At 37.4% G+C, this 13,172-nt stretch overlaps 1 protein-coding gene across 1 annotated transcript in view; it reads right to left on the bottom strand.

The window, feature by feature from the left end:
• Positions 1 to 255: 255 nt before the first annotated feature.
• Positions 256 to 13,172, bottom strand: part of LOC127861533 (ran-binding protein 3-like) — a 29,914-nt gene continuing 16,997 nt past the window's right edge. The window contains exons 12-15 of the mRNA XM_052400120.1: positions 9,461 to 9,600; positions 4,509 to 4,666; positions 2,597 to 2,673; positions 256 to 1,696 (exon numbers count right to left, since the gene is read on the bottom strand). Of these exons, the coding sequence (XP_052256080.1) occupies positions 1,644 to 1,696; positions 2,597 to 2,673; positions 4,509 to 4,666; positions 9,461 to 9,600 (428 nt within the window). The 3' untranslated portion in view covers positions 256 to 1,643. The remainder of the gene's footprint in view (positions 1,697 to 2,596; positions 2,674 to 4,508; positions 4,667 to 9,460; positions 9,601 to 13,172) is intronic.

The following is a 13,172-nucleotide window of genomic DNA, read 5'->3' as shown; positions in this document are numbered from 1 at the left end:
TGAAGACCTTTGCAAACAGTTTGGATCCACATGAGACGCCACTGAACGTGGCGTCTCATCAGGATCCAAACTGTTTGCTGTTCTGATAGTATTCTTTGAAAAAAATCGAAGAAAATGCTAATTTTAGAAATTCTGCAGACGACATTTTAGCAGATAACAAATTTCCCAGCATGCAAAGGGTTAGGCAGAAAGTATGCACATGTATTTATCCCACTTTTTTCAGATCAAGGCTAAAATAATTAGACAAGTACCAAATACACCCACGCCTTTTTAATAAATGATTGTTCATTTTTGGCATTTATGAATTTGAGAAGGGCATTTCAACACATGCATAAGGAAAAATACACAAAATAAACATGAATCAAGAATGCTGTATTTGTTTAACATATAATTCTGATTTGTTTTGTTTATCTGCATGTTTTGTATTTGTATGTGATAACAGAAAACACTAGCAAAGGATAAGAAAACCAAAAAATTATCGTTTTCATAAAAGACGTGAGCCAGGTTTATTTAATTTGTTACCTGTTTGTTTGTTTTATTTGGATTGTTTACTTTTTCAACATTATTTCATTTATACCACTTCCTTCAGTATTCAGTTCAAACGTTATCTGGATAAGCTTGTTTAACAGTTTTAAGTCCACATACTCATGTCAGTGACTGACAACTGCTTTACTTGAGTCAGAGATAGGGGAAATGGCCGTAGAAAGGATTACATGACTGATACCCAGCAAAGTTGTTACTAGGCTGGGATCAGCTGATTTGTAGTCCACGCTCTACCAACTGAGCTGTCTGGCCCGTATGTGTTATCTTGAACTGGAAGTAACATTTTATGGAAAATAACAGTATCTGTTTAAATACATTTCAATCAGCTCACAATACAAGTTAACAACAATGTTATTCTATGGGTAATGGAGCAGCATATGTACAAGAAAAGTAAAAAAAAATGGCATAGAAAACATTCTTATGTTAGTTCTGAAAACAAAACAAAATACTTATACCACAAACCTATAGTTTGTGTGTATTTCAAAAACAAATCCAAAAGATGTGGATTTTACAGCGAAGATTGCTTCATTTTTGCATTCTTATTCATCATAAATATATTTTATGAAAACTTGAAACATTATTGCTCACAATCTGGCAGAAACTAAATAGACTACCCATATGTTTGTTTGACAAACATTCTAGAGGGGAAACTGCAATCCATTTTGTCTAAAAAATGTTACAGGTATTATGCGTCCCTAATTTTGTACTTAACACAGATTAAAAGAAATACACAGACACTGTGCTCCCAAGTGTTCTGTAACTTAACAATTATTTGATGAATATAGCTAAAACAAAGTAAATTGTGTGTCAAGGAAAACACATAAATGCTTCTTTTTCTAAATTATTCATGTTTAATGTTCACATGACATTTAATTATTTAAAAAACCTAAAAAAAACATACCAAGTTAGTTTACTTTCTCCCACCTAATTTTTTTTTACAGACATGACTCTAAACATAGCACAGTTCTTGATTTTGTCCTATTGCATTGATTTTCTGACCCATTTACTCAACAACATCCAGGGCCTAGTGAGATGTTTAACTGCACTAAAATATTGAAAGCACATTGATAGAGTTCCTTTAGGCTTCAACGCTACAACTCTCATTCGGAGTCCGTACGCAGGGTGAAGGACGATGCTTGACTTTCAGAAGACACTGGAATGACAAGGAAAAGCACATTATTATCAAACAATTAATGTGCATATTGCAAGTACTTTGGTTAAGAAAAAATTATTTTATCATATGCTTGGATTTATCGTGCCTTGTTCTGGGAATTCTGGGCTTGACGCATGCCCCTAAAGTGTCCCCCCAGATTAGCCTGTGCAGTCCGCACAGGCACTTTGGGCATTGACTCGATTTTTGTACAGACAACATCCCTTAAAATGAAAAATTGCATACAAGCAGCACATGCTTATCTGGATGACCATTTATGCATATGCATTAAGACCAGTTTTCCCAAAACACAGCTCAATTAATGTGCACATTTATAGTACTTTAATCAAGAAATAATTATTATCGTGCATAGGCTTAGATTAATTGACCAGTTACATAGACACTCTCATGCTTTTCTGTTTCTTTGAAGTTTTTTTCTTTCAAGTTAATTGATTTGATTATGCAACCACGTTCTGTTATTTACAACTGATATAGTAGCCGATAATGTGCTGAAATAATCAACAAGTCCCAAATGGTCAATTTTTAAAATGCATCACATTTTTTAGTTAAAAATTGAGCTTCAAAATTACATTGAAGACTATAAAACCCTGCACCATTAAAAGTTCAACAGACTGATGCAAGGCTTAAAACTGTACTACATGTAGGTGAATTAAGGCTTTCATAAGTAAGGTAAAATCACAGGATTTTGAAATTCTATCCAGGGGTATTTTTTTTATTAAGCCATTAGATTAGCTTTATGTATAGAATTTCAAACTCCTGTGGTATAATCCACGTATGAGTATCTGGAAAAAATGGGCTTAATGCATGTGCCATCCCTGATAAGCCTGTGTGCATTAAGTCCAGTTTTCGCAGAACAAGGCTAATAATAAACAACAAGAGTACCTTCAGTTTCTGGGTCTACAACGCTGCTGTCAGATTCTTCACGATTTCTCAGAGGACCGTCTTCTTCTACTGATTTCCTGCAACAAAAAGATTTTATTCTTTTTACGATCAGTGATCATAAAAAGCACATATTGCTATTAAAGCTTTGATAACGATTTATAGAGACCATAGATCTTGCAACGCTCATACTGCTATTAAAGCTTTGATAAAACTGCAAAAATATATCTCCAGATTTATGACAAAAGCCCACCGAAAGATTTGAGATTTTGTCCATACAGAAAGTTATGAATGCTTATTTATTGGAATTAAAATGCTGTGTCATTAATATCTTTCATCATTGGGTATGCAATATATATAACGCAACTTAAAATAATTTGTAGCTTTGAATATATCTGCTTCAAACATTTTATAAGAAAAAAAGCTTGAAACGTGTAAGTACAGTATAAATGTATTAGCATCACTTATATGCCATAAATAAACTGGAACAAGCAAATTCCTTGAATTGATATCCCCCGCAATTATACTTCTTGACACAAAAGTGTCGGATGGACAACGCCAACGTGCATCATCCTCTTATCCATATATATACTCATACAAAGTTTGAATGAAAGCCGTCAAAGCACTTCCAAGATATGGCTCTGGACACACACAAAAAACTTTTTTTTGAAGTACAAAGGGCCATAACTCTGATTATTATCCGATGGTGTACAAAAGTGCCGGCCGGCCGGACGGAAAGACGGTCAGACAACGCTAAAACAATATCCCTCCGCCTATGGTGGGGGATAAAAAGTTTAAATATATATCTAGATTTCAAAATCTTATGTTCCTACTTATGAATATAATTGGGCCATGCTCTGTGAAAATGTGGTTTAATGCTTGTGCGTAGTGTCATCCAAGATTAGCCTGTGAAGTCTGCACAGGCTAATCATGGCAGACACTTTCCGCTTAAGGATATTTTTCGTTTCAAGAAAGTCTCTTTTTGGCAAAAATCTATTTTGGAAGAAAGTGTCTACCCCAGTCGTCACAGGCTAATCTGGGACGACACTTAACGCACATGCATAAAACCCCCTTTTCACAGAGCGAGGCTCCATTTTGTCAAACAGGTCACATGAGTGTCTGTAGTATATTTGGCTACCACATGTTCAGCCTATACGACCGGGTTATGTATTGCAGTTGACACCATGGGACAATGACAGCAAACTGTCATCAAAACAACAATAGTGATAGGTCGGTCGACTCGGACACCTATCCTGTGTACTCAAGAATAATAGGATGCATAGAATGTTGATAATTACATGCTACCACATAATGTACTTATTACCAAGAATGTGCCTGAAAGAAAAACCATCTTGTTTTTTTACTAGTTGAGAAATGGTGCTGGGTCATTTGTATTGGACACAAATAGCAATCAGACTCTTTTAAATTAAAATGGGAAAGGTGGTTGTTTTGTTTTTTTAATAAAAATACCATAGATTGAGAATAAAAGTGTCATCTCATTATATTCACTTTAATTCAACACTAAAGCTGAATAAAGAGAAAAACTGAATGTTGCATTATTTATTTTTTTCAAAAAACCTTCAATTGGTATTTTAGGAAGTCATATGGAGAAAATATATTACCTGGCTTCAAATGAGCCTCGTTCTGGCGACACTGGGCTTAATAATTGTGTGTCATGTGTCGTACCAGATAAGTCTGTGAAGTTTGCACAGGCTTATCTGGGACAAAACCATCTGCCTAGACTAGATTTTCATTTAGGAGAGTCTTCCTTCATAAGAAAATTTCGATAAAAGCTGAAAGAGTCATCTCTGCTTAGCCTGTGCGGCCTACACAGGCTAATCAGGGACAACACTTTACGCTCATGCATTAGGCCCAGTTTTCCCAGAACGCAGCTCCAATTAACAAACAGACTCACTTCAGTTTCTTAGAGCTGGAGTCGTCTGTAGGAGATTCGGGCTCAGCTTTCCGTTTCTCTGTTAGCCCGGCACTGGGTTGCATCTCTTCATGGACCCGCAACTGTTGTACGCGCCAGTCCAGGGCACGCAGAAGGTTGTCAGAATCCTTGGGATTTGTCTGAAACACGCATGTATAGCATGACAGTTGCTGCTGTAAATCCTTGGGATTTATCTGAAATAAGTGTGTGTACAATGTTTTTTAAGTCAAATCTTTGGCCTAAATTCGGCCCCATTCCCAATCTCAAAAAGCATTGTTTTTCCCCAAATAGCAGCCTGAAATTCCCTTTAGACGTTAAAAATAAATATCTTTTTTTATTTTTAACACTTTAAACATTCAGATAATCTCCCTATCTAGCCCAATGAGTTAAACCTTAGCAAATATAATGTTACAAGCACTTGTATTTTAAATTGGTACATAAAAGAAATGCCACACAATTTCACAATTTTAGGGAAATAATGCAATTTTCCCCCAATCAAAAGGGCCCTGGCCGAATTCCCGAAATGGTGAAACATATACTGGTATAGCATGATAATTGTTGTTTTAACGCCCACACATTCATGTACATTTAATGTGTACTGCAATTGATCAAAACTTAGACTGAAGAAACTTGTGCCACTCAAAAAGCTTGCAGGTGCAGACCGCACATCTATTTTCTTTTTAAAGGTGAAGGGACTCTCATTTTCAATCACAAAGGAGGGAGGGGTGGAGTGAAGAGTGGGTGTATAGTGTGGGGGCGTGGACATTCATTACATTATCTTCCAAAAATCAAAAATGCGAAAAAAAAAAATCGGGGGGGGGGGGGGGGGTATAGTATAGTGTGAGGGTGTGGTGGTCATTTGTGAGATGATCTTTAAAAAAAAAAAAAAAAAAATTGGGGAGGGGGGGAGGGGAGGGGGGTGGGGGGGGTATTCTTGGGTGCGATGGTTGGACGGTATTTCAAACATAATTTTTTTTTTTTTAATATTTGTGTTTTTTTAACCGTTTCCAAAAAAAAAAAAAAATGGGGGGGGGGGGTGGGGAGGGGGGGGGTTAAGTATAGTGTGAGGGTGTGGTGGTCATTTGTGAGATGATCTTAAAAAAAAAAAAAAAAAAAAAAAAAATAGGGGGGGGGATTAGGGGGGGGGCTATAGTATAGTGTGAGGGTGTGGTGGTCATTTGTGAGATGATCTTAAAGAAAAAAAATAAATTAGGGGGGGGGGGGGATTCGGGGGGGGGGGGGTATAGTATAGTGTGAGGTGGTCATTTGTGAGATGATCTTAAAAAAAAAAAGAAGAAAAAATTAGGGGGGAGGAATTCGGGGGGGGGAGGGGGGGTATTCTTGGGTGCGATGGTTGTTGGACGGTATTTCAAACATAAAATAATAATAATAAATATTTGTGTTTTTTAATCGTTTAAAAAAGAAAAACAATTTGGGGGGGGGTGGGGTGAGGGGGTATAGTATAGTGTGAGGGTGTGGTGGTCATTTGTGAGATGATCTTAAAAAAAAAAGTCTGGAATCTTTTGTGGTATGTAAGGTAAGAGTAGTTTTGTCAAAGTATCAATGAAATCTAATCATAAATAAAGAAGTAATGGCATTTCTAGCAAAATTTAATAATTTGACCTTGAGAGTCAAGGTCATTCAAAGGTCAAGGTAAAATTCAACTTGCCAGGTACAGTAACCTCATGATAGCATGAAAGTATTTGAAGTTTGAAAGCAATAGCCTTGATACTTTAGAAGTAAAGTGGATCGAAACACAAAATTTAACCATATATTCAAAGTTACTAAGTCAAAAAAGGGCCATAATTCCGTAAAAATGACAACCAGAGTTATGCAACTTGTCCTTTTACTGTACCCTTATGATAGTTTGCGAGTGTTCCAAGTATGAAAGTAATATCTATGATAGTTTAGGGGTTAAGTGGACCAAAACACAAAACTTAACGAAATTTTCAATTTTCTAAGTATAAAGGGCCCATAATTCCGTCCAAATGCCAGTCAGAGTTGCATAACTTTGCCTGCACAGTCCCCTTATGATAATTAATAAGTGTTGCAAGAATGAAAGCAATAGCTTTGATACTGTAGGAATAAAGTGGACCTAAGTACAAAACTTAACCAAATTTTCAATTTTCTAAGTATAAAAAGGGCACATAATTCTGTCAAAATGCCAGTCAGAGTTACATTACTTTGCCTGCACAGTCCCCTTATGATAGTCAGTAAGTGTTGCAAGTATGAAAGCAATAGATTTGATACTTAAGGAATAAAATGGACCTAAACACAAAACTTAACCAAAATTTTCAATTTTCTAAGTATAAAAAGGGCACATCATTCTGTCAAAATGCAGGCCAGAGTTATCTAACTTTGCCTGCCCAGTCCCCTCATGATAGTAAGTAAGTGTACCAAGTTTGAATGCAATAGCATTGATACTTTCTGAGAAAAGTGGACCTAAATGAAAAACTTAACCGGACGCCAACGCCGACGCCAAGGTGATGACAATAGCTCATAATTTTTTTTCAAAAAATAGATGAGCTAAAAATGCAAAAACAAAATGAAAATAATTTTTTTTTGGGGGGGGGGATTCTTGGGTGGGATAGTTGGACGGTCTTTCAAAATTAAAATAATAAAAGATCATTTATAAGATGATCTTTAAAAAAAAAATGAAAAAATTAATTTGGTTTTTTTTTTGGGGGGGGGGGGGGGGGGCATGGGGGATGGTTTGGGTGGAGCCTATTGTAGTATGTCATGTAAGAGTTGTTTTGTCAAAGTATCAATCAAATCTGATCATAAATAACAAAGTCATGGCAATTTTTGCAAAATTATTTGACCTTGAGAGTCAAGGTCATTCAAAGGTCATGGTAAAATTCAACTTGCCAGGTACAGTACCCTCATGATAGTATGAAAATATTTGAAGTTTGAAAGCAATAGCCTTGATACTTTAGAAGTAAAGTGGAGGTAAACACAAAATTTAACCATATATTAAAAGTTACTAAGTCAAACAAGATGTGTTTGTGAAACACAATGTCCCCCTATATGATGTTTGACCTTGAAGGATGACCTTGACCTTGTGAAGGATGACCTTGACCTTTCACCACTCAAAATGTGCAGCTCCATGAGATACACATGCATGCCAAATATCAAGTTGCTATCTTCAATATTGCAAAAGTATTCATAAAATAAGCGATTTGGGCCACATATATTTGACCTCTGACCTTGAAGGATGACCTTGACCTTGAACCACTCAAAATGTGCAGCTCCATGAGATGCACATGCATGCCAAATATCAAGTTGCTATCTTCAATATTGCAAAAGTATTTATAAAATAAGCGATTTGGACCACATATATTTGACCTCTGACCTTGAAGGATGACCTTGACCTTGACCTTGAACCACTCAAAATGTGCAGCTCCATGAGATACACATGCATGCCAAATATCAAGTTGCTATCTTCAATATTGCAAAAGTATTCATAAAATGAGCGATTTTGACCACATATATTTGACCTTTGACCTTGAAGGATGACCTTGACCTTTCACCACTCAAAATGTGCAGCTTCATGAGATACACATGCATGCCAAATATGAAGTTGCTATCTTCAATATAGCAAAAGTTATTGCAAAATGTTAAAGTTGGCGCAAACAGACCAACAGACCAACAGACAGGGCAAAAACAATATGTCCCCCACTACTATAGTGGGGGACATAAAAAGGGCCCTAATTCCATCAAAATGACAACCAGATTTATGCAACTTGTTCCGTACAGTCCCCTTATGATAGTTTGTGCGTGTTCCAAGTCTGAAAGCAATAGCTATGATACTTTAGGAGTAAAGCGGCCCAAAACACAAAACGTAACGAAATTTCCAATTTTTGAAGTATAAAGGGGCCATAATTCTGTCAAAATGCCAGTCAGAGTTACATAACTTTGCCTGCACAGTCCCCTTATGATAGCAAGTAAGTGTCGCATGTATGAATGCAATAGCTTTGATGCTTTATGAGAAAAGTGGACCTAAATTCAGAGTTATCTAACTTTGCCTGCCCAGTCCCCTAATGATAGTAAGTAAGTGTACCAAGTTTAAATGCAATAGCTTTGATACTTTTTGAGAAAAGTGGACCTAAACACAAAACTTAACCGGACGCCGATGCCAAGGTGATGACAATAGCTGATAATTTTTTTTCAAAAAATACATGAGCTAACAAGAGATGTGTTTGTCAGAAACACTATGCCCCCTATTGCGCCGCTTTGAAATAAAATTTTAATATATCATTTGGCAGGTTTGGATTGTATTTTTTGACTTTTGACATTAAAGAATGACCTTGAACTTTTACCACTCAAAATGTGCAGCTTTATGAGATACACATGCATGCCAAATATCAAGTTGCTATCTTCAATATTGTTAAAGTTAAGGCCAATGTTAAAATTTTCGGACGGACTGACGGACGGACGGTCATTTCAAATACTATATGCCACCCTACCGGGGGCATAAAAATATATTTTTTAATTAGTTTAAAGTAATAACCATCATTAAATCCATAATTTTATTCCTTGTTTAATTAATTTTGCATATATTCCTTGCTTTTCTACACAATTCAATTAAGGCAAGTTTCAACATGCAAATAAAAGAAACTACCAAAACTCTATTATTCCCAACCATTTAAGCAAGTTGGCAAAGGTTTACTGGATAAACAGGCCTTAATGCATGTGCGTAAAGTTAAACCCTAGATTAGCCTATGCAGTCCGTACAGGCTAATAAGAGAAGAGACAACACTTTTCTCATACACTGGATATTAGCTAAGAAGCAACTTCCATTACACCAAAAATACCTTAGAGCAGAAATTGTTGTCCCTGATTAGACTGTGCGGACTGCACAGGCTTATCAGGGAAGACACTTTACACACATGCGTTAAGCTAATTTTTCCAAGAATGTGGCTCATTTGACCTACCATAATAAGAAATACTCTTCGCACACCATCTCCGTCGGTTCCTGTGATGCGTACACTCTTCTGACTGGCTCTATCCACCGTCATTCCGGGCCATATCTTTGTGTTTAAGATAAGTCTCAGGCTACCCTGCGTACGCATTACTGTCAACAGAAGGAAACAATATACTATCAAAGAAGAGGTATTTTGTTCATAGATCTTGCGTGTAGAGTGGTGACCTTTATGTGTATTGGATTTAACTGCTGGCGCCAATATAAGTATACATTGTTTTCTTTTTAAATTAATTTCATAACGAAGACGATATTGCTTGAGGATCAAGGTATAAGTTAATCAAGTTTGAGAACCACAGTAATCTTTACCACAATAATCTTAACCAATAAATACTCATACTAAAATCGCATTAATTGGTTAATGAACTACAGACAGCTGATAAAGTAAGACGAGGCTTGCAATATATAAATTGGTGAAAAGAGAAGTTTAATGAAATAGGCTATAATTGAGCAAATGATTAAATCCTCGTTTTGTGAAATGGGGCTAAATGCATGTGCAATCCACACATGCTAATAATTTACAATATTTTCCACCAACACTGGATTTTTTTTACAAGAGACTACGTTTAAACAAACAAGAGACCGTCGGAGATGGGTGATGCTCCCAAAAGTGTTTTTTTGTCACAATATTGCACTATATCTTCGATGAAAGTTTGACTATGTGGTTTCCATGATAATCCAACAAAGTTTTAAACTGTCAAATTACACACACTAGTTATTGAAAGCTATACCTGAAGCTTTCGTCCGTGTTCTACGGACTTCATCAGCAGAATGAATGTCTACTGTTGGGAAACGTTAACACCGCTAATTGTTGGGGTGAGCGATGTTAACGTATGGTCCCAGGTGTGCGAGAGACATATAAGAAACTCAAACGAGACCCCACTAATAAATTTAAGAAAGAATTATCAGACTGTTTGAGGGAAATGAAAGATGATAACACCATTGATTGGAAGTTGCATAAACAGCTGTACCCGACGACTGATTCACCACCGAAATTCTATGGAATTCCAAAAATACATAAAGCAAACATGCCATTAAGTCCAATAGTCAGCAGTGTGGGATCTATCACTTACAATAGAGCCAAGTACCTATCAACGGTAATGTCTCCCATGGTCGGGAAAACAGAACACTTTGTGAAGAACTCAAAACATTTCTCAACACTCATCAAAAACAAACAGGTGGAAGAGGATGAAGTTTTGATACCATATGACTTTAGTGCACTTTTCACCAGTGTCCCAGTAGACAAAGCCTTGGATATTATCCATAATCAACTACTCGGGGACCCGGAGCTGAACACTAGAACCACTATGTCTCCAAATCAGGTCACCAAGCTACTATGTCTGTGCCTTAATTGCACATAGTTTATGTTTGATGGTAATTTCTACCAACAGTTACATGGCGCCGCTATGGGATCTCCGGTTTCGTCGATAGTGTACAACTTATACATGGAGCATTTTGAGGAACAGGCTCTCCGCACAGCCCCACACCCACCAGGCTGGTGGTTCTGCTACGTTGATGACACCCACACAAAACAGAAGGTTGAACATGTCGAGGAGTTTACAGAGCACATCAACTCCATTGACCCCGACATTAAGTGCAAAATGGAAAAAGAAGAGAACGGGTCACTAGCTTTCCTTGACACCAATACTATCAGAAAACCGGACAGCAGCTTAAAAATCAATATCTACAGAAAACCGACACATACAGACCAATATCTAGATTTCAACTCCCACCATCCGAATGAACACAAACTGTCAGTAGTAAGACCTCTTTTAGGCAGAGCTAAATCAATAATAACAGAAGAACAGGATTTGAATAATGAAATGCAGCATGTCAGCCAGGCTTTGAAGAAGTGCCACTATCCGGAATGGGCACTGAAGAAAGGAAGGGAACAGACCAGCAAACCCAAGTCCGATACGGAGAGCAAAAGAGTACCAGGGCAAGCCAACTCTGAGGGCAACATTGTCCTTCCATATGTTCAAGGTACCTCTGAACAGCTGAAGCGGGCCTTCCTGAAACATTACATCAGCTATCCTTTAACCCACATAAAACTTAGACAATTACTAGTTCACCCTAAGGACAAACCAGACAAGGAAGACATATGCGGACTTATCTACCATATCAAATGTGATGGCCATCCAAAGGACCAGTGTTCAATGGACTATATTGGTGAAACAGAAAGAAATTTAAAAGCACGATTCATGGAACACAGGAGACAGAGTTCAACATCATCTGAGGTCTCAAGACATATACATGACTGTAAGTCGGGCCCTGCGATCACAATGGAGAATGTTAGGATTCTGGACCATGAGCCATCTTGGTTCGAGAGAGGGGTCAAGGGGGCTATTTATATCCGTGCACTGAGACAGGCGCTAAATAAGGACAGGGGCCGCTACCAACTCTTGCACAGCTGGGACCATACGTTAACATCACTCACCCTGACAATTAGCGATGTTTCCCAACAGTAGACATTGTTGTGTTTGGGCCGGAGGCCATATATGCAAATAAACTATTGAATTGAAAGACCTTCATTCTGCTGATGAAGTCCGTAGTACACGGACAAAAGCTTCAGGTATAGCTTTCACTAACTAGTGTATGTAATTTGACAGTTTAAAACTTTATTGGATTGCACTATAAATTCAGATAAAAGGAAACGTCTTGAGGGGCATAACTTTGGACAAAATAATACGATGGATGGTTTAGCAACTTAAAAATTTCAAAGGGCCATAACTCTCTAAATAAATCATCTAACCAGAACCCACAAATAACATGTGCATCTCCTCAAGGTAGTTAAGCTTCCCATAAAGTTTAATTGAATTCCAGTCATTAGTTGCTGAGAAATAGCCCAGACAAGAATTGCACTATATGTACAGTTAATGGAAAATTTCAAAGGGCCGTTAGTCTGTGAAAAATCATTGGACCATAACTGGCTGATAATATGCACATCTCCTTTTGGTAGTGAAGCTTCCCATAAAGTTTCATTGAATTCCAGTCATTAGTTGCTGAGAAAGCCCGGACAAGAATTGCACTATATGTACAGTTAATAGAAAATTTCCAAGGGCCATAACTCTGTGAAAAATCATCTGACTAGAACCTGCTGATAATATGCACATGTCCTATTGGTAGTGAAGCTTCCCATAAAGATTCATTGAACTCCGGTCATTAGTTGCTGAGAAATAGCCAGGACAAGAATTGCACTATATGTGCAGTTAATGGAAAATTTCAAAGGGCCATAACTCTGTGAAAAATCATCCGACCAGAACGGCTGATAATATACACATCTCCTCTTGGTAGTGAAGCTTCCCATAAATTCTAATTGAATTCCGGTCATTAATTGCTGAGAAATAGCTGGACAAATTGTGCACGGACAGACGGACACATGCGCGACAGACGAAGCGGCGACTATATGCTCCCCCCAAAAATGTTTGGGGAGTATAAGCAATCCATAGAAGCGGAAAAGTGTTATCACTGATAAGCATGTGCTGACTGCACAGTTTATCCCTTTCCCACTCAGAAGTAAAGTGAAAATGGCTATGTGCAAACAGCATAAAACCAGAACAGCCTGTGAGTAACTCACACTGAAATGCGTGAGACTACGTATCTAAGTGGTAAGGGTAAATCTGGTATGACACTTTACACACATGGATTGAGCCCAGTTTACCTAG

Source organism: Dreissena polymorpha, chromosome 16, assembly GCF_020536995.1.
Source record: "Dreissena polymorpha isolate Duluth1 chromosome 16, UMN_Dpol_1.0, whole genome shotgun sequence".
NCBI classification, from domain to species: domain Eukaryota; kingdom Metazoa; phylum Mollusca; class Bivalvia; order Myida; family Dreissenidae; genus Dreissena; species Dreissena polymorpha.
The sequence above is the reverse complement of the archived record's forward strand: the minus strand, read 5'-3'. Positions and strand labels throughout refer to the sequence as shown.